General features: G+C 46.8%; 1 protein-coding gene across 1 annotated transcript in view; it reads right to left on the bottom strand.

The window, feature by feature from the left end:
* C5H4orf47 (chromosome 5 C4orf47 homolog) overlaps positions 1 to 20,582 on the bottom strand; it is a 28,820-nt gene extending 8,238 nt beyond the window's left edge. Inside the window, exons 1-5 of the mRNA XM_045017995.1 lie at positions 20,419 to 20,582; positions 18,039 to 18,201; positions 14,154 to 14,373; positions 2,162 to 2,299; positions 2,002 to 2,077 (exon numbers count right to left, since the gene is read on the bottom strand). Of these exons, the coding sequence (XP_044873930.1) occupies positions 2,002 to 2,077; positions 2,162 to 2,299; positions 14,154 to 14,373; positions 18,039 to 18,135 (531 nt within the window). The 5' untranslated portion in view covers positions 18,136 to 18,201; positions 20,419 to 20,582. The remainder of the gene's footprint in view (positions 1 to 2,001; positions 2,078 to 2,161; positions 2,300 to 14,153; positions 14,374 to 18,038; positions 18,202 to 20,418) is intronic.
* Positions 20,583 to 20,651: the final 69 nt, after the last annotated feature.

Genomic DNA, 20,651 nt, shown 5'->3' with positions numbered 1-20,651 from the left:
TTGGTGGTACACCTTTTTTTAATTTAAATTTAGAGCTTGCAAAATGTGCCAGATTGACAATCCAGGAGAATTAGGTCCTTTATTTATCCTCCAGCTTCACCACAATGACTGGCTACGGGTTGACTTGTAGAGACCAACCACCTCTAAAGCCAAGAGGATACTTCATTCTCTAAGTCCATTCAGTGTCTGATACTTCTCTTTTGTGTTTTATTTGAAGAGCTGAGCAGAGAACTTGTCTGGAGTCCACCATAGTGTGGTGACTGTGTTAGGTCTTGTCTTCACTACTGTGCTGTATCGGTGCAGCTGCATCTGGTGAAGATGTGCTTCATCAACAGGAGAGCACTCCCCCATCGATGTAATTATTCCACCTCAACGAGAGGTGGAAGCTATGTCGGTGAGAGAGTGTCTCCCATCAACATAGCCGATGTCGATGTCACTTATGTCAGTGAGGGGGGTGGTTTTTTCACACCCCTGAACGACGTAAGTTACATCGACTTAAGCGGTAGTGTAGACAAGCCCTTAGTCATTCTGGATCATTCCTCCCCTATTTGTGGTCACACTTGTATTATGTTACATGCTTCTAATCAGAGATGAGCTCCAAACAAACCCTAAATCGAAACACCCTCAGACTTCACAGAGTTCAGTTCTGGATCTGAATTTTGCAACTTGGGCCCAAACTACCAAAAAAATTTGCAAGTTGGGTCATTCAAACTAATAAAAAATTAACCTTTTCTAACCCAAATGTGAACTAGTAGCAAACAAAACCCCAATCCTGATGCTGAAACTTTTAATATATGTATTGTAAAAGCTATTTTATCTGGCATTTCACCAACCGGAAAGCTCTATAAACTGGCATTTCTGATCTTTACTGAAATTCTGGTTTATAGTTTGGTTGGCACAGGGCTGACAGTGAGTTGGGGCATGAGAGGGGGTGTGAAGCGTGAGCTCTGAGGGAGTTTGGGTGTGGAAAGGGTTTGGGGGTGCAGGGTGCTGGATCTGGGGGCTGTTCACCTTGGGTGGCTCCTCACAAGCGGTGACCTGTCCCGGCTGCTCCTAGGCGGAGGCGCAGCAGGCAACTCTGCATGCTGCCCCCATCCTGCCCTGGGCACTAGTTCCACAGCTCCCATTGGCTGTGAACTGCGGCCAATGGGAGCTATGCGGAGGGGTGTCTGCAGGTGGAGGCAGAGCACTGAGCCGCCTGCTGCACATTTGCCTCAGAGTGGCTAGGACAGGGAGCCACCTGAGGTGAGCACCCCCTGGATCTGGCACCCGAAACCCCTCCCGTGCCCCAACCTGCTGCCCTGAGCCCCCTCCCACACCCAAACTCCCTCCCTCTTAATTAACTGGCATTTTTCACTTACCAGCACCCCAATTCCCCCAATATGCCAGACAAAACAGCTTTTACTGTATTTTCCCCCTCAAAATCTCAATTTAACTCCAAACAGATATTAGTTTGTGGTAAAAATATAAAGCTCAAAATACTTATTCCTATGGCAAAAAAGCCCTCTTTCAGCTATCATTGTTCCCCATATATGATTAAAAATATACAGTATTAGTGAGACTGACACACATAAATAGAGCAGCCTTCTCATATTTACTAAGTTATAAAGTGAAATACAGATGATATGCTCTATGTTTGTACAACCTCTAATAAAATAGAGTCCCAGTCCATGACTGGGGTTCTTAGGAGCTACCACAATACAAATAAAAACAAACAAACAAATAAATACATAATAATTAATAATAATTAATTTGGGTTTCTCTCTCTCTCAATTCAATACTTTGGGTCAAATCCTTAGCCCACTGCACAGCCTAAGAAATAGGACTCTGTGCTGGGTGAGTAAGAGGGAAAGGAATAATATATTTAACAAAAAAAGGCAATTTATCTGCAGTCCAGTTGGTAAATAAATAAATACTGGTTGCTTTAGGCTAAAAGAAAAACTACAGGAAAGGTAAACTGTTTGCAAATAGTGATTAAATAAAGTTACTGAATAATTTTACCTTTGCATTCATTTTTCCGCTTTCATACACATCACTTGAGTGTGGATACTGTTTGCCTATGGTAAGATTTGGATATCTGTGTAAAGAAAATTAATAATGGTGACCTCAAAGTTCAGCATTTGATGAAATACTATTCAGGAAATGATACTGAATGTTTTACCCATATCCAGTTCCTTTCTTTCCAGGACTTGTGTAAAGGTTCTTTCCAGGAGGAGCATATGCTGTTTTCCCTCTTAGTTGTGCACTGAAGAATGGATATGGACCACCTATAGTTCCATAATAAGTACCCATTCCACATCTGAAATATAAAATAAACACATAATAGAATAATTATTGTTAATAATAATAAATTAATAATTAGTACCCATTCAGTGCTATACAGATTCAAAATTCTGAATGATATTAATTGAAAAACAAGCAACTAACATTTTTGGACTAAACATATAAAACTTGAGGTTCTGTTTATTCCACATGTACAACAATGATCCTCAAAAAGAACAGGAGTACTTGTGGCACCTTAGAGACTAACAAATGTATTTGAGCATATGCTTTCCTGGGCTTCAGCCCACTTCTTCGGATCCTATGCACAGTGTGGTAGAGGCACACAATAGGAGTAGAGGGGACAGAGTTAAAGTTTTGGGGCACCTTAGTTGTGCATGTCCAAACTCGTCAATGTTTGGCTTTTGGTTTGTTTGCTTTAAATTTTCTCTTAACGTGTACCTGCTTTTCACTGTTGTTGTTTTTATGTCAACCTTATATTAAGGGTATTTTTAGGTATTTACAACCTTAACTATATTTTACCAATATTTTTGTATTGAATTTCCTACTGTATGTTTTTCCAACATTTTTTAAGAATGAAGAGGTACTCTCAGGACCAGGTAGCTAGGGTCTTCAGAGGAATTTCCTGATGCGGGGCTTAGGATCTCTGCCAGGGATTAGCTTCAACTATTCATGTCCCCAATATGCATTTTATCAAAGAGCATGCAGGCACTGACACATATTTTATAACACCCCACATCAACCATGTAAGCATATGAAAACAAATCTTAATACAGAAAAACTTCCATCAGTGCCCCCCAAATTAGTAAAAGGCACTGCTCATTATCAAAGGCAATGGCAAACAAATTTGAGATTTTGCTGTTATAGAAAACAAAAGTTGGAAGAACTTTAAAAACGTGATAAATAGCTCATTTTTGTAACTACAATTATAAGACCCATTTTCAGATATTTCTATCTTTGCCAAACTTTAAACATTCAGAATGACATTTTCCATGTTGAGTGTCTGTTTGAAGCTGATTTTTTTCCTGTACCATTTCAGCCAAAATGGTTGAGTCATTTGGAGAATGAGGCTAAAGAAAGATAAATTGTTTTGATAAATAGCTCATTTTCCTAACTACAATTTCTTTAAAAATACTTCAAAACAAATTAATTTTAAATTGGGGGCGGGAGGAGAGTTGTTTTGCCCATAGTAAAAAAGTCTGGCTACCTTTTCTTTGAAATGCTCTGGTGCCCCCATGCTTTAGAGCAGTGGTTCTCAACCAGGGATATGCATACCCCTGGAAGTAGGGGTACATCAATTCATCTAGATATTAGCCTAGTTTTACAACAGCCTACATGAAAAGAAGTCAGTACAAACTAGAATTTAATACGGACAATTATTTGCTTATCCTGCTTTATATACTATATCAGTGTTTCTCAAAATTGGAGTTATTATTTATTTTATAATTATATGGTAAAAATGAGAAAGTAAGCAATTTTTCAGTAATAATGTGCTGTGACTCTTTTGTATTTTTATAAAAACAACAAGGAGTCCGGTGGCACCTTAAAGACTAACAGATTTATTTGGGCATAAGCTTTCGTAGGTAAAAAACCACTTCTTCTGATGCATGGAGAGAAAATTACAGATGCAGGCATTATATAATGACACATGAAGAGAAGGGAGTTACCTCACAAGTGGAGAACCAGTGTTGACAGTGCCAATTTGATCAGGGTGGATGTAGTCCACTCCCAATAATAGATGAGGCGGTATCAATACCAAAAGAAGGAAAATTGCTTTTGTAGTACGCCAGCCACTCCCAGTCCCCATTCAAGCCAAAATTAATGGTGTTAAATTTGCAAATTAATTTTAGTTTGCTGTTTCTCTTTGAAGTCTGTTTCTGAAGTGTTTTTTGTTGAAGAATGGCTACTTTTAAATCTGTTATTGAATGTCCAGGAAGATTGAAGTGTTCTCCTACTGGCTTTTGTATGTTACCATTCCTGATATCCAATTTGTGTCCATTTATTCTTTTACGTAGGGACTGTACAGTTTGGCCAATATACATGTGTCATAAACAGATAGTTAAGGGTTAAGGTCTCTTTTACCTGTAAAGGGTTAACATGTAGTACCTGGTGACCACCTGACCAGAGGACCAATCAGAGATAAGATTTTTTCAAATCTCTGTGGAGGGAAGCCTTTGTCTTGGGGAGAACTGTTTTTGGATCTAACAGAAGACAGTCATGTCTCCAAGTTCTCCTGGAGTAGTTTCTACTAATTAATAGTGAGTATTAATTAGAAAGGCGAATTAGTCTTATGATTTGATTTCTATATTTGCAATTGTGTGTTTGCTAAAGGAAATGCTTTATTCCTGTTTGCTGATATTGCTTTTACTGAGAAAAGGGGGAGAGGGGATTCTCTCCAGAGATTGATAAGGTTATACCCTATGAGTGTCCAGCTTGGGCTCATAGAGATTCTGTATTTTCTTTTTATTCTTTAATAAATTCTTTTCTTTTCTTTGGACTTGGTTAATTCCTTCCCTTGGGGAAATTCAGGGGAAGGGGAGGGGGAAGTGGGCTGCTTCCCTGTGTGTAGAGATTCAAGGCGTTTGAATCCAGGCATCTCTGTCTTCAGAGCAGGTTGGAGAGAGGGGGGAGGGGGGGAGGTTCCTCCTCTGTGAATTGATCTGTGTTCCCAAGGGGGGAAACAGGGGTGTCCCGGCCCACGGAATTGACCGGGTGGTGGCAGCCGAAGGGGAGACCTACCCTAAGATTTTAGGGTGGGGGAATACATGCGGGTCCTCACTTTGAAACCGCCCAGTTTCAAGTGAGGGTAGACTCTGACATGGTGGCAGTGGTGTTTCGGACCCAGAGAGAGAGGCAAGGCTTTTCTACCAGAGGCACTCTGAGGCAGTTTCAGGGTTAAAAGTATTTTCAGTTTTTTGCAGGGCTTTCTGTTACAAAGCCTCCTGTGGAGCGCTACTTGCGTCCATTGTGATACGAGGTACCACTCAGGATTCCTGAGGTGGGGGGAAGGGCTCGCCAAAGTTCATTCCCATCCAACAGGAAAAACAGGTTTGGGGGGGGGAGACAGAAACCCTCCAGCCAGGTTTTTTTTTCTCCCTGTGTCTTTTGAAAGGATCAGAAGACAGGAGAACACAAATCCCTGAGGAATAGACCAGATTTTTCTCAGGGGTATTGTTAGCAGCAGCCTTTCAGCTGGGCTGCTGGGTACAGCAACTCAGAGCAGAGGCAGTTTACAGTTTCAGCCAGGTTGGCTGGAGGCAATTTAGTTTTCCAGCAGGCTTTGTTGGAAGCATATTTTCGTTCTTGTTGCTTGGACAGGCAGCTTGAGGAAAAGGCAAGTTTCAAGCAGTTTTCAGGGTTAGGAGGAGTTTTTTTCTCTGCTGGCTATGCTGAGGAAAAACTCTTCCCTAGAGGTGTGTCCTTCCTTTGTGATATCAGGTATCACTCAGGATTCCTAAGGTGGGGGGAAGTGCTCGACAAAGTACATTCCCATCCAACAGGGAAAACAGGTTTGGGGGGGGGAGACAGAAACCCTCCAGCCAGATTTTTTTTTCCCTGTGTCTTTTCAAATCCTCTGGAGCCAGGGAATACAAATCTCTGAGAGGATTTACTACACTTTTCTGCAGGTACTAAGTAGCACCAGCCGGTCAGCTGGGCTTATTAGGAAGATTGTTTTTTTGGAAACAGATTTTCAGCTGGGTTTAGCTGAGGCATAAGGTTTCTAACAGGCTGTGTTAGAAAAGGATTTTTTTCCTTCTTCTTTTCTTTTTTCTCCTTTTTTTCTTTCTGTCTGCTTAAAAACAGCTAGGAAAGAGGTGCAAGTTTTTCTAGGAGGCTTGTTAGAAAGGACCCCCACTGTGAGGTACTTAGCAAGTGCTAGAAACAGGACAAACCAGTTTTTTTTTGTTTTCTCAGTATATCAGCAAACAGCAACTACACATTTGCAAATGAAAAGGTTTTGTTTCTTTTCTATTCAGTCTCTCGGGAATAGAGAGGGTTAGGAATTGGGGAAACCAATTCCCTGACTGCAAAGGGGTGTGGCCAGCACCAAAAAGCAACACCAGCAAGCCACACATAAAATTCACTGACTGCAGAGGGGTGTGGCCAGCACCAAAAAGCAACACCAGCAAGCCACACATAAAATTCACTAACTGCAGAGGGGTGTGGCCAGCACCAGAAGGCACTGTTCCCCATCCCAAGAAATTTCCCACCTACATGGCAGGTGAGGACACTAAGGCCTTCTTCAAAAAGGTTAAAAGGACCTGCCATGGGTACAGCATCCCTGAAGACCAGTACAAGGACTGGTCAGGAAAGTGGACTTTTGCTGTCTATAACAATTATTCCATCCCCATGCTACTGGGGGAAGACTTGGCCAACCATGTGCAGCTGGCCAAGAGGGGGGGAGTGGTCACCCGCGGCCAGGCCAAACAAGCAGGCACTCCCATCCCTGTTCCTAAGCCATCCACCAGGACCCTGTCTGTGTTACCAGAGACCCAGACAGAGGTGGTGGAACCGGATCCCATGCCAACAACTACAGCAGCCATAGTACATCCAGTCCCAGGACCGGAACTGTAAAAGCAACCAGCGGCAAATCCAGCGCCAGCACTGACGCCAGCGCTTGCAACTCCACCGCCAGGGGGCGCCAACGGGCCTAAACTGGCACAAGCAGCACACAACTCTACCCAAGAGGCTCAGCCAGAGCCTGAAATATCACCTTGTGCACCAGCGGAGAGCGGTCCACAGTCAATGAAAACAACCTCATCACCTACATCGCTCCCAGAGGAACTGGTGTCTCCCGCCTCAAGGGAACAGTTCCAGACTGAGCAGTAAGCCGATGACAGCCTTAAAAAAGCTTGGGCGGCGGCACGCAGCAACCCACCGCCTCTCAGCTCTTCTACCCAATTCCAGTTTGTTGTAAAACAAGGACTTTTATATAAGAACATTCTTTCTGGTGGACACCAGGAAGGCCAGCATCCTCAAAGACAGTTGGTAGTTCCAACTAAGTACTGGGACAAGCTCTTAAGCTTGGGCCCTGACATCCCAGTGGGCATTCTGGGGTCAACAAACCAAAGACAGGTTGGAAAAGTCCTTCCACTGGAAGGATGGGCAAGGACGTTGCCAAGTATGTCCGCTCAAATGCATACAAAGTGTTCTTCAATGTCAAATATCTTGTTGTTACATACTTAGTAGTATATGTAATTGTGCATGTGTTTTGTTAATCTGTTTATTTTAAAGTTCTAGAATGAAATCACCACCAGTAGTTCCCACTGTTGGCGATTTGGGGGGCGTGTCATAAACAGATAGTTAAGGGTTAAGGTCTCTTTTACCTGTAAAGGGTTAACATGTAGTACCTGGTGACCACCTGACCAGAGGACCAATCAGAGATAAGATTTTTTCAAATCTCTGTGGAGGGAAGCCTTTGTCTTGGGGAGAACTGTTTTTGGATCTAACAGAAGACAGTCATGTCTCCAAGTTCTCCTGGAGTAGTTTCTACTAATTAATAGTGAGTATTAATTAGAAAGGCGAATTAGTCTTATGATTTGATTTCTATATTTGCAATTGTGTGTTTGCTAAAGGAAATGCTTTATTCCTGTTTGCTGATATTGCTTTTACTGAGAAAAGGGGGAGAGGGGATTCTCTCCAGAGATTGATAAGGTTATACCCTATGAGTGTCCAGCTTGGGCTCATAGAGATTCTGTATTTTCTTTTTATTCTTTAATAAATTCTTTTCTTTTCTTTGGACTTGGTTAATTCCTTCCCTTGGGGAAATTCAGGGGAAGGGGAGGGGGAAGTGGGCTGCTTCCCTGTGTGTAGAGATTCAAGGCGTTTGAATCCAGGCATCTCTGTCTTCAGAGCAGGTTGGAGAGAGGGGGGAGGTTCCTCCTCTGTGAATTGATCTGTGTTCCCAAGGGGGGAAACAGGGGTGTCCCGGCCCACGGAATTGACCGGGTGGTGGCAGCCGAAGGGGAGACCTACCCTAAGATTTTAGGGTGGGGGAATACATGCGGGTCCTCACTTTGAAACCGCCCAGTTTCAAGTGAGGGTAGACTCTGACAACATGGCAGAGGGGCATTTTGTAAGTAATTTATAAGTGAGGTGAAACTTGGGTATGCAAGACAAATCGGCTTCCTGAAAGGTTGAGAACCACTGCTTTAGAGCAGAGACTTGAAATCTGGCAAAGGATGGCTTTTGTGTCAGGAATGGACATTTGGTTGTCCCCATAAAAAAAGAATTGAATTTGGTCAATTATAAACCTTTAAAAAAAACTACAGTTTGCAAATGCTCGGTAGAGATTAGCTAAAGATCAACAGGTAAAATCTCCAAAGATTCCATCCTCCCTGGGCGTACTCGGCCTTTTACAGCTCCTAGTGCTTTCTGGACTGCACATGCACCATCCTCACAGAGCAGTTGAGCATGCTCTAGCCCAGAACTACAGGGATTCAGAAAGACTTCCCCTGTAACAGCTGCTCCCAGTTGCTCGGGGCTGGGGTGGGGCTGGGTACTGCAGCTGAGAGCAGTAGGCAGTCTCTCCTCAGCTCTTGATCACCCCCCCTGCTGGCACCCAGACATGGTGGGGGAACATATCTAATTCTAATGCACGGAGGAGAAAATCCAGGCCAGGAGGGATGGGGATGACTAGATTAGAGCAAGAACATTGGTGAGACTGGAAGTGGGGGGGAGAAACAGTGACAGGGAGTTGGAGGGAGAGACTGGGACTGGTTGTGCAAGGAGAATGGGACTGGGAACTGGGGGCACAGGAAATGCTTGGGCAAGAAGACTGGGAGCTAGTGGGGAAGTAGAGGCTGTGACTGGAAGCTAGTAAGGGAAACGGAGGAAGAAAACGAAGCCAGTTGGCTGGGGAGTGGGGAACACTGAAATGAGATGAGGAATTGGGGGGGAGAGAGGAACTGGGACTGGCTGGGTAGAGAGGATAAGACAAGCAGACAGGGAGGGAATGTGGGGGGAGACTAAGACTGGATGAAGAGCCCAGGGAAGGAGACTGGGACAGGGAGCTAGGGGGAGGGGGAAGAAGAGAGACCAAATCAGATGAGGAGCTGGGTGTGGTGGGGACTGGGCCTGACTGGGCAAGGAAACTGGGGACCAGAGCCATCCCTAGGGTATGGCAAATCAGGGTGACTGCCCTAAGCCCTGCGCTTTGGAGGGCCCCGCGCTTCCTGAGGTGGGTGGGGAGGTGAGGCAGGAGTCGACGGGCAGGGGGCAAGGTGGAGCCCCCCACCAACCTCCCCCTGCCCCCAGTGACTCCTGCCTGCCAGCTGGCCCCACCGATCAGTGCCTCCCCCTCCCTCCCAGCGCCTACTGCTGATTAGCTGTTTTGTGGCATCTGGACTCGGCGCTGGGTGTGGAGGGGAGAGGAGCGAGGGCACAGCATGCTCAGGGGAGGGGGCGGAACTGGGTGGGGAAGAGGCAGAATGGTGCCTTGGGGGAAGGGGTGAGTGGGGGGGGGCCTGGGCAGAGCCGGGGGAGCACCCCCCAGCAGACAGAAACTGGGTGCCTATGTCCCAGGCTCGCACCCCCCTAGAGATGGCCCTGCTGGGGACAAGTTGTTGGGGTGGGAGTGGTGGAACTAGGACTGGCTGTGCAAGCAGTTTTGAATAGGTGTTGGGAGTGGGAGAGATTGGAAGTCTGGAGGAAGACTTGGACTTGGAGAGTCAACTGAGAGAAGAGCAGAACTGTCTCGGCAGGGAGACTAGGACTGGGATGAGAAATCTCAAGCGTGGAGACTGGGGCTGGAAAGGTAAGGAGCATGGGACTGAGACAAGGAGGCAGGGATGAGGAAGAGACAGGACTGGGACTAGGACAGGTTCAATGGGATGGAGAGGAAGAGATCAAGCTTGAGAGAAACAGGCAGAGAATCATCTGTGCCTATTGGAGCACACTCCCTTCCAGAACCTGGAATGAAACCCAAGATTCCACTGCTGTCAGCAAATACCCACGAAACCCACTGACAAAATGTTTGTCTTATCTCCCTCTAGCTCAAGTGGCAGAGATCTGTGTGGTGGAATTAAAGGTTCCATGCCTGCTGAGGAACCACCTGGGTCAATGTTATGCCACATGGTGGAATTTTATTTTTGCAGTTTGCTTTTTTAAAATCCTGGGAAATTGCTCACAAAAATGCTATACTAAAAGAACATTATTAAGGTTGCAAAGTCAAGCACTCAAAAGTTAGGAAATGCCAGAATTAAGGTTTCCTGTGCATCTTTAATTCATTTCCTTGTGCAGTCTTTAATTATATGATTGCGTATTATCTTTAACATAGGACCCCTGCCTGATTGAGTACAGAGATGGATCTGCTTTGTGAATGAACCTGAATTGTGTAATAAAGGATGCAATTGTCTGTAGGACCCCATCTCATTTGTTGCAGAAGTTGTGTAGTGAGTGAGGCAAGGAATAGCAAGCAAGAAATGAAGGGTCTTGTGGTTAAGACAGCTGAATGCTGCCCAGAAGAACTGGATTCTAACCCATCTCTGCCACAGCATTCCTGGGTGATGCTAAGCAAGTCACTTAAACCAAACTTTTCAAAGACAATCACTAATTATGTGTTTCTCATTTTCTGGGTTTAAGTGAGCAACGTCCATCTCGTGCACTAAATGAGGCAGGGGTCATGTGGAAAAATAATGTGATTATATAAACACTGTACCCTAATGCCTATGTACAAGAGGGCCAAATTAAGGTAGCACAGGCAACCTTCCACTGACTTCAGTGGACTTGAGCTTGGGACTAGGTATGCATGGCAATTAAATCCTACTGGGTTGTTGTAGTTTGACTGGTTTCTATAGAAAATATAGCAGAGGTAACAGAAGTATCTGAGGCCTGGTCTACACTAAGGGGGGGGGGTCGAACTAAGGTACGCAAGTTCAGCTACACGAATAGCGTAGCTGAACTTGAACTACCTTAGTTCGAAGTACTCACCCGTCCAGACGCCGCGGGATCGAAGTCCGCGGCTCCCCCGTCGACTCCGCCACCGCCGTTCGCGGTGGTGGAGTTCCGGAGTCGACGGAAGCGCGTTCGGAGTTCGATATATCGTGTCTAGATTAGACGCGATATATCGAACTCCGAGAAGTCGAACTCTAGCCGCCGACCCGGACGGTAAGTATAGATGTACCCTGAGAGTGAGTGGGTCTCCCTTAACTATAGTGGGATAGCACTCGCCTACCCATTTTCTGCCCACCGAAGATAGCACAGGCATATATACACCAGCTCCTACATCCCCATTATGGCTGCTCAACTGTCAGTGAAGGACTCTGTACAGGCTCCTAGAACCACCTGATTTCCAACCTCTCCAGTGGAGGGGGTATGGTGTGAGCTGATCTACTTTGCACTGGGGACAGGATGGACTCAGAACTCAGTGGAGGAATGGGACATAAAGATGGCTTAAAACCACCTCTGTGCACACATAGCAGAGCACAGCTTGGACACAGATCAGGATCTGGGCCTTCTACTTCATTGTGAGGCAGTCCATGGTATATGAAAGAGGCCACTTCCTGGATATTTATGACAAATGACCGAAGTATATGATGAACAGATTTTCAAGCATACTGAAATGTGCAGGAAAAGAAAGTAAGGGACACTGCTCCCACTAGACCCCATAGCCATTAGCAGAGTCTCAGCCCATATGATTCTTGGTTGAAGAAGCCCCCTTTGCTCTCTAAACCTTCTGACTTCTTGGGGATACTTTTTAGCAATCTTCCATTTGAAAAATGGGGAAATCCTACTACAGACAAGTGAAATTATAGCCCTACTTATATGGCTAAATTCTGTCTGCCTATGCGCATAAGTATGCATCAACAAAATAGCATATACACCCATGGTATTTCTAGAGCATGTGGCAGAAAATGGCCAATCCTAGCTCCTCAAAAAAACAAAGAGGTTACTCTCCAAGCTCTTCGCAGCCCAAGCCACAGAGAGATGACTGGATATAGCCATAGACATAGCCGGTGTAGTGAATACTGCACAAGCCTCCAGATCATTGGCAAAGCAGCAGTGTATATATGTAGCTAGGCTTTGTATTTTTATATATAGTTAGTAAACATGGTTATTTAGAATCCAACTGTGTCCTTGTGCTCTCCTCAGATTATTAATGTTGTATAGAGTGCAAAGACATGATAGTTTGTCTATTATTCCGTATGCATTCCTTGACTTTTGAATATCCCCTGCAAACAGCTCACCCTCAAAGATTATCTCTACTCCTAGTAAGAAGAGAGTGGTGTAGGCTCTGTGTGAGGTGCAAAGTCACCTATATATTATGGATAAGGCTACCATGTTTTCACGGAGGTCGTGGAAGTCAGCCCTATCAGCTAGGAGCCACAGAGTGGAACCCCCGCCTCTCCCCGGAGCTCCCGGCTGCCTTGGGTAGTGGGGTCCCCCCGCAGCTCTCCGCCACTGTGGGCAGTGTCCGTCCGTCCCCCGTGACCAACATAGGTGCCAGGATCCGCCCCTCCCCCAAGCTCCAAGCTGCCGCAGGCAGTGGGGCCACAGCTCCAAGCCACCCAGGAGCTCTGAGCCACCGAGGGCAGCAGGGGCCCTCAGAGCTTGGAGCAGCCCCTGCAGCTGCCCAACCTCTGCAGGTGGTGTGGAGACCCCATACCAGCTCCCCATTTTGTCAGGGATATTTTTAGTAAAAGTTACAGACAGGTCACAGGCTTCAGTGAATTTTTCTTTATTGGCCGTAACCTGTCTGTGACTTTTACTAAAAATATCTGAGACAGAATCTTAGCCTTAATTATGGACACACATACATTACAGCAGGGGTCCCTAACGTGGTGCCCGCGGGCGCCATGGCACCCGCGGGGGCATCTAAATGCGCCCGCGTCTTGGCCGGCGGAGGAGCATCTGCCAAAATGCCCCCAAATTTCTGCAGCATTTCAGCGGTGACACCTCTCGATGATGCCACTTGCTGCCGACAAGTGACGTCATCGAGAGGCATCACCAGTGAAATGCCGCCGAAATTCGGCGGCATTTCGGCGGATGCTCCACCGCCGCCACGGTCCTTTGTCTGGTGCCCGCCAGATGAAAAGGTTGGGGACCACTGCATTACAGTGTATACAGAATAAGTGTACATTTGAGGACACAGAACAGAGTGGGGACATTATGCCTGGTTGTGAATACCTGCCAGAGTCAGGCCCATAGATTTTAATATCCCTTTAAGACAATCCTTGTGTTTTAATAAATGGATTAGACATCTTACATTTCTTTAAATATAACAGACTTTTTCCCCTGCCTGTCTGTATTTTAATTAAAAAGCCCCAAAAGCAAGAAAATTTCTCAGTCCAATAACAGTTACATGAACTCTTGCTTTAACTGTAATTATGTGACGCTACATGGGATCTTTGTTCAGACAGATAAATATTTTCATCTAAAGGTCAAACACACTGTAGGCTATTTATGTCTCCATATCCTCTGACCAACTCAGTCACAGAGGTGTCACCCCATGATGTTTTCAATGGGTGGTACTTTTATCCTGGTAGTGCCCATTTGTCTCCAGCACTGTGGACTGATCAGGTATTATAAAAAATCCAAGGTAATGGAACTCTGGCAATGGAAATAGAGAAATTCAGGATAGTGGATTCTGTTAGTCCCATTTCCCAGGATGCAGAACTCTTAGCTTCACACAATATTCTGCTTGAGATCTTTAATGTCTCTCTCTCTCTCTAAGTTTATGTTGGTTATCAGGTGTATGGACGATGGCAATACTGTGTTTTAACACTGCTTCGTTATCATATGTTGTACATATCTTCTCATAAAAACAATACCGTACTCTGGTTAACAGTTAACTTTATAAAAAAAGTTGTGACAAATTATTTTTAATGCAGCACATATACACACACAAAAAGGAAGCCTTTCCCAACACTTACGGCAGTTTGACTCCATTGCTTGGAAGGAAAGCTTTGCCCACATTTTTCTTTGACTCTACCAGTCTATATCGCCTCCTTAGTTGCACAGGGTTTGAGTAGGCTTCACCTTCGAAAACCCTCACAAACTGAGGCTCAAAGTAACCTGCCTGAAGAGCTGACAGCATTTTGGTACCCCCAGGCAACATCTGTTTGTTCTTGCTTGCAGCTTCATTGAAAGGGCCTTTAAAACAAGTAAGCATTGTAAATATTCACTTAACTCTACAGATTCTCTTAATTTAAATTTAGAAATTAAAAATGAAGACTGAGTATGGATGGTTCAAAGAGACTGGTAATGCAATACAGAACCTTTCACCTGTAAGTCACATGTGGTAGTGACGGATTGCTGATACTATATGGCAACTATTCAGTAACTTAATATATGGAAAATGAATTGTTTGACTCAGTCAAGTTTGTAGTGGCATGCATCCATAACACAAAAATACCATTGCAATTAGTACCTTTTGGAGGGAGGCCATAACTATTCGGCACTAACATCTAGCATTATCTAGCAGAGGAAGGTATAGAAGTTATCTAGCAATGGCTGGAAGTTGAAACTAGACAAATTCAGACTGGAAATAAGGCATGATATTTTAAGTGAGAATAATTAGTCACTGGTACAATTTATCAAGGGTCATGATGGATTCTCCATCACTGACCATTTTGGATGCTTTGCTAAAAGATGTAGCAATTATTTTTGGGGAAGTTCTATGGCCTGTGTTATACAGGAGGTCAGACAAGATAATCACATTGTCCCTTCTGGTCTTGGAATCTATGAACATCACTTCACAAAGACTGACTCTTACTGAGGGTCAAACTCTGTCATCCTTACTCATCAAGAGTAATGCCATGAGTAGTTCCAATGAACAAGAGTGAGGATGAAAGAATCCAGCCCTAAGTAATAAATAAATAAATCTCCTACGTACATTGGTCAACTATGAGCAAAGAAATTAAAGATTACCACTAAATGTAAAGTACTGAAAACATAATCTTACAACAGAAGTGCCAGTTGGAGCAGCCACACAGAAAAAACTACCTGCTCTCAGCATCAGCATGTCAGGGGAAGATAAGGCTTTCCATATTGCCAGTTCAGTTTTAACATTACAAATGTAAACAAAGATAACCGAGGAGCAAAAAACTGTGGAGTGATTTGCTGTTGGATTAAGTCATCATATTAATGCTGTTCTGCAGTTGAGTCTCTTAGCAGAATATTCAAAATAATGAAGATAATTTGTATATTGACTGAAAGAAAATTGGTGTCCCATTTTTTGTTTTCTTTCAGCACAATTGGGAAACAGTTTCAAATTTCTTAAAATGTTCATTTCAAAGAAGTAATTAAATGCTATACATATCCTATAAAGTAATCTACTTTACCTGCTTTGTCTCAGGGGTTTCATACATTTTAATTGGTCACCTGTTAACCTAATTTTACATAATTTATCTACCCTTCTCAAAACTCACAGCTACAGTCGAACCCATTTATGTCGACCTCGGTTAACTTGCCAATCCTGTTAAGTCGACGGTTTACAAGTGGAACCGCCAGACTCCCTCTTTGGCTTATGAGTTTCTCATCCGTTATGTCGATTTGCCGAACCCTAATATCTCGAGCCCGTCCCCGACCCACCGTGTCCCCAGCCGCCGGCTCCCCGGCTCTCCAGCCGCGCGGTTCCCCAGCCGCCCGCTTCCCGCGTCCCCAGCCGCCGGCTCCCCGGCTCCCCAGCCCCGCGGTTCCCCGCTTCGCCGCCCGCCCGTCCGACCGGCTCCGCTTCCCCGCCCGCCCCCGTATACCCGGTCCCTGCCTGTCCCCGCCCGCCTGGCCCCGCATACCTGGTCCCTGCCCGTCCCCGCCCCACATACCTGGTCCCGGCTTCTCCTGCCGCCCGCCCGCCGGCTCCGCTTCCCCGCCCGCCGGTCCCCTCTTCCCCGCCCCGCATACCCGGTCCCTGCCTGTCCCCGCCCGCCTGCCCGGCCCGCATACCTGGTCCCTGCCCGTCCCCGCCCCACATACCTGGTCCCGGCTTCTCCTGCCGCCCGCCCGCCGGCTCCGCTTCCCCGCCCGCCGGTCCCCTCTTCCCCGCCCCGCATACCCGGTCCCTGCCTGTCCCCGCCCGCCTGCCCGGCCCGCATACCTGGTCCCTGCCCGTCCCCGCCCGCCCGCCCGGCCCGCATACCTGGTCCCTGCCCGTCCCCGCCCGTCCCCGCCCCACATACCTGGTCCCGGCTTCTCCTGCCGCCCGCCCGCCGGCTCCGCTTCCCCGCCCGCCGGTCCCCGCTTCCCCGCCCCGCATACCCGGTCCCTGCCTGTCCCCGCCCGCCCGCCCGGCCCGCATACCTGGTCCCTGCCCGTCCCCGCCCCACATACCTGGTCCCGGCTTCTCCTGCCGCCCGCCCGCCGGCTCCGCTTCCCCGCCCGCCGGTCCCCGCTTCCCCGCCCCGCATACCCGGTCCCTGCCTGTCCCCGCCCGGCCCGCATACCTGGTCCCTGCCCGTCCCCGCCCGTCCCCGCCCCACATACCTGGTCCCGGCTTCTCCTGCTGCCCGCCCGCCGGCTCCGCTTCCCCGCCCGCCGGTCCCCCGCCCCCGCATACCCGGTCCCTGCCTGTCCCCGCCCGCCCGGCCCGCATACCTGGTCCCTGCCCATCCCCGCCCCACATACCTGGTCCCGGCTTCTCCTGCCGCCCGCCCGCCGGCTCCGCTTCCCCGCCCGCCGGTCCCCGCTTCCCCGCCCCGCATACCCGGTCCCTGCCTGTCCCCGCCCGGCCCGCATACCTGGTCCCTGCCCGTCCCCGCCCGTCCCCCCTACCTGGTCCCTGCCCGTCCCCGCCCGTCCCCGCCCCACATACCTGGTCCCGGCTTCTCCTGCTGCCCGCCCGCCGGCTCCGCTTCCCCGCCCGCCGGTCCCCGGTTCCCCGCCCCCGCATACCCGGTCCCTGCCTGTCCCCGCCCACCCGCCCGGCCCGCATACCTGGTCCCTGCCCGTCCCCGCCCCACATACCTGGTCCCGGCTTCGCCTGCCGCCCGCCCGCCGGCTCCGCTTGCCCGTCCGCCCGGCTCCGCTTTGCCGGATCCAGCCACGTGCAGGCAGCGCGGTAAGGGGGCAGGGAGGGGGTGGGGGGGTGGATAGGGGTTTATCTCGATCATTGGTTATCTCGATGGCTTTTGGCAAACCCCTAGGCCGTCGAGATAACAGGGTTTAACTGTATTAATTTAAAATTTGAATCATAAGGACATTTTAAAATAATGCTACACTCATTTGGGATGTGCAAATGCTGGAGGGCTACACAATCTGTGAGTTGACATTTCCAAGGGAAAGAATGCCAATATGAAAAGCCAAAAGAATATGTACTATCGCAAAGGTCTAAAATGTCACTTGCAATGTCTCTGCATGGAGCACCTGGAACCCTACCACCACTTACATCCCATGGTGTGATGAGAAGAAGCCCCTGGAAATCTCCACAATTATGGCAGAGAAGGAGGATGAGTCATTGGAGGTGACACCTACTCCCCACCAGCTGGTAGGTAAAGACACACCAGTCATTTCAATAGTATATTTTATCTGTAACTTGGACAACAAAATGCAGCATATATATTTTTATTAATCTTAATACATAAAACTCAGCTAAACTGAAAAATATTTACCTTTTTTATGCCCTTTTTGCATTTATTGTGATATATTAAGCAGACCTCTACTAAAAATGATTATGCCACACTGAGCACAGACAGAGAGATTTTTGGTTATTAAAAACCCCAGATGTCTCTAAAAGGACTAACAGAAAACAGTGAGTCAGTAGAAAGACAGATTAGACAGCTATTGGAAATATCTTTATTACTAAAATGAAATATACTTACGCATATAGTGTGAGGCATATTTATCTCCAATGGTAACATACTCCATTTCACTGAAGAGGCCAATCCTCTCCATGTCAGTTTTTCCTTCTGCAGGCATGGTTGGTTGTGTGTGACAGTTCACTACACTAGAAAATGTAGATGTTTCTTATGCTCACTTCTTTTACTGCAAAAATGTACAAACAGAGTTACAGTCAAAGTCTGCAACAAGTTTTAAGTGTTTAAAATAAAATGTACCATTATGGTGCTGAGATTCTCCGGTTCAAAAGTACTAGCACTCAGTTCCTTTACATTTCTACTGTACTCAGAATGTAACATTACTATAAAGTACAGTAACTCCTCGCTTAACGTTGTAGTTATGTTCCTGAAAAATGCTACTTTAAGCGAAACAATGTTAAGCAAATCCAATTTCCCCATCAGAATTAATGTAAATAGCAGGGGTTAGGTTCCAGGGAAATTTTTCGCCAAAAGACTATATTATATATATGATGATTGTGTAGCTTGGTTGAGGTGGTGAAGTCAGAGGATGGGCTATTTCCCAGGGAATACCTTATTGCTAAATGATGAACCTTGCACTCAGCTGAGCCCTCAAGGGCTAACACATTGTTGTTAATGTAGCCTCACACTCTACAAGGCAGCAAGAATGGAGGGAGGGGAGACAGCATGCAGAAAGAGACAGAGACACACACAGTGTGTGTGTGTGAGAGAGAGAGAGAGAGACTGCATTGCCCCTTTAAGTTCGCTGACCCCACTCTAAGTACACTGCCTTTTTAAGTTGATCAGCAAGTTGAGACAGCAGCTGCTGTCAGCAAGCTCCCTCTGTCCTGAGCCCTGTCATGTCCCCTGCTGCTCTGTGGAGATGGCCGGACGGGGTAAAGGAGCGGGGGGGACACCCTGACATTAGCACCCCTCTTCTCTCCCCTCCACCCCTTTACACAGCAAGCAGGAGGCTCCCGGGCAGAGGGCAGGAGCAGCACATGGCAGTGGGGGAAGGGACAGCTGAACTGCCTGGCAATGGATAAACTGCTGGGTGGCTGCCGCACAGGGAACTTGGCGGGGGGGCAAGCTGATAGGGGGGCTGCTGATCCACCCTGGTTCCAAGCCCCCATCAGCTAGCTCCAACAGACTGCTCTTTCTGCAAGCAGTGGACAAAGCAGGCAGCTGCCAAACAACGTTGTAAGGGAGCATTGCACAACTTTATGTGCCCTAATTGATCAGCAACGAAACAATGTTAAACAGGATGACTTTAAGTGAGGAGCTACTGTAGGTCATAACTGGAGTGGTGATGGTGAGAAGAGGACTGAACTAGACAGCATGAGAGAGAGCCAGCAGGGTTAGCTCTGTGGTTTGAGCATTGGCCTGCTAAACCCAGGGTTGTGAGCTCAATCCTTGAGGGGGCAATTTGGGGATTGGTCCTGCTTTGAGCAGGGGGTTGGACTAGATAACCTCCTGAGGTCCCTTCCAACCCTGATATTCCATGATCACATGTCCTTTGGAAAAACCAATATGAAAGAAATAGGGCCCCCATTCACCTCTGATGTAACTGCATTCAACTCTTATTAAAATCTCTGGATCCAAATTTGCTAATAAGTACCCTTAAAATATTGAGATCAGGGATTGGAGTAGTGCAGATCATTGGTAAGGATATGCAGGACAGCATCTCCTTTTGCTTTCTAGATTACCTTCAGCTGTGCTTTGTAGTCATCCTTAGTTAACAATGGGCAGGGGTAGTGCAAGGAGATGTGAAGGAGTTTGGGGATCCTTATTGTGGTAATCTAAATCCTGATCCTGAGAAGTGCTGACCACCTACAATTCCCACTGACTTCAAAAATGTAAATGATTGAGGTCAATGGCAGCTATGGGTGCTCAGCTCTTCTCAGGATCAGTCCCCTAATCAGCATACAAAGAGACCACTGAGCACTGCATTAAGACTATATGGTGTGTAACTTTTCAAGGGGTATAATATATTTTCCCTGCCTCTCAGGGATGTTGATCAATTTAATGTATTAATATTGGTAAAGCTCTTTGGATGGAAGATGTTTCAGAAGCGCAATGTATTGCTAAGAAAGTAAAAACTGATTTTAAAATGATGATGTAACCACCAGTTACATATAAAACACACACATATAATTGCATCAGTTTACATACATGTAAATATATTTTCGTAACTATAATTACATCAACATATGAATAATCGATGCATAAATATCATTACCGCATAAATTATTGTATTTATTTGTATGATTAAACAATTTGCATGAAATCTTCCTTGACGGTAACGACTGACTGTTAATTGCAGTGGTTGAAGTGAGCCGCACAGAGAGGGAATAAGCAGCAGCAGCACACGCTTTAAGGAGGACGTCTGCACTGATTTCTCACTCACCTCACACCAACCCAACAGGTGTGTTGCAGAGGGTCAGCAGCAGCAGCAGCCCCCTCCTCTCTGCATCCCCAGGCGGCGGCGGCGGCGGCGGCGGCAGCAGCTTCTGAGAGGGACGGGACTCTACCCAGGGCTCTTTGTTGATGCAGTTGCTCTGGATTCCGGAAAGTCCAACACCACATGAACAGCATTTCAGTATTGTCCACCCCATCGGTCGAGGCCCGTTGGTGTAGTCC

Source organism: Mauremys mutica, chromosome 5 (genome assembly GCF_020497125.1).
Source record: "Mauremys mutica isolate MM-2020 ecotype Southern chromosome 5, ASM2049712v1, whole genome shotgun sequence".
NCBI lineage: Eukaryota > Metazoa > Chordata > Testudines > Geoemydidae > Mauremys > Mauremys mutica.
Note: the sequence above shows the minus strand (reverse complement) of the source record. Positions and strands in the feature narration are given on the sequence as shown.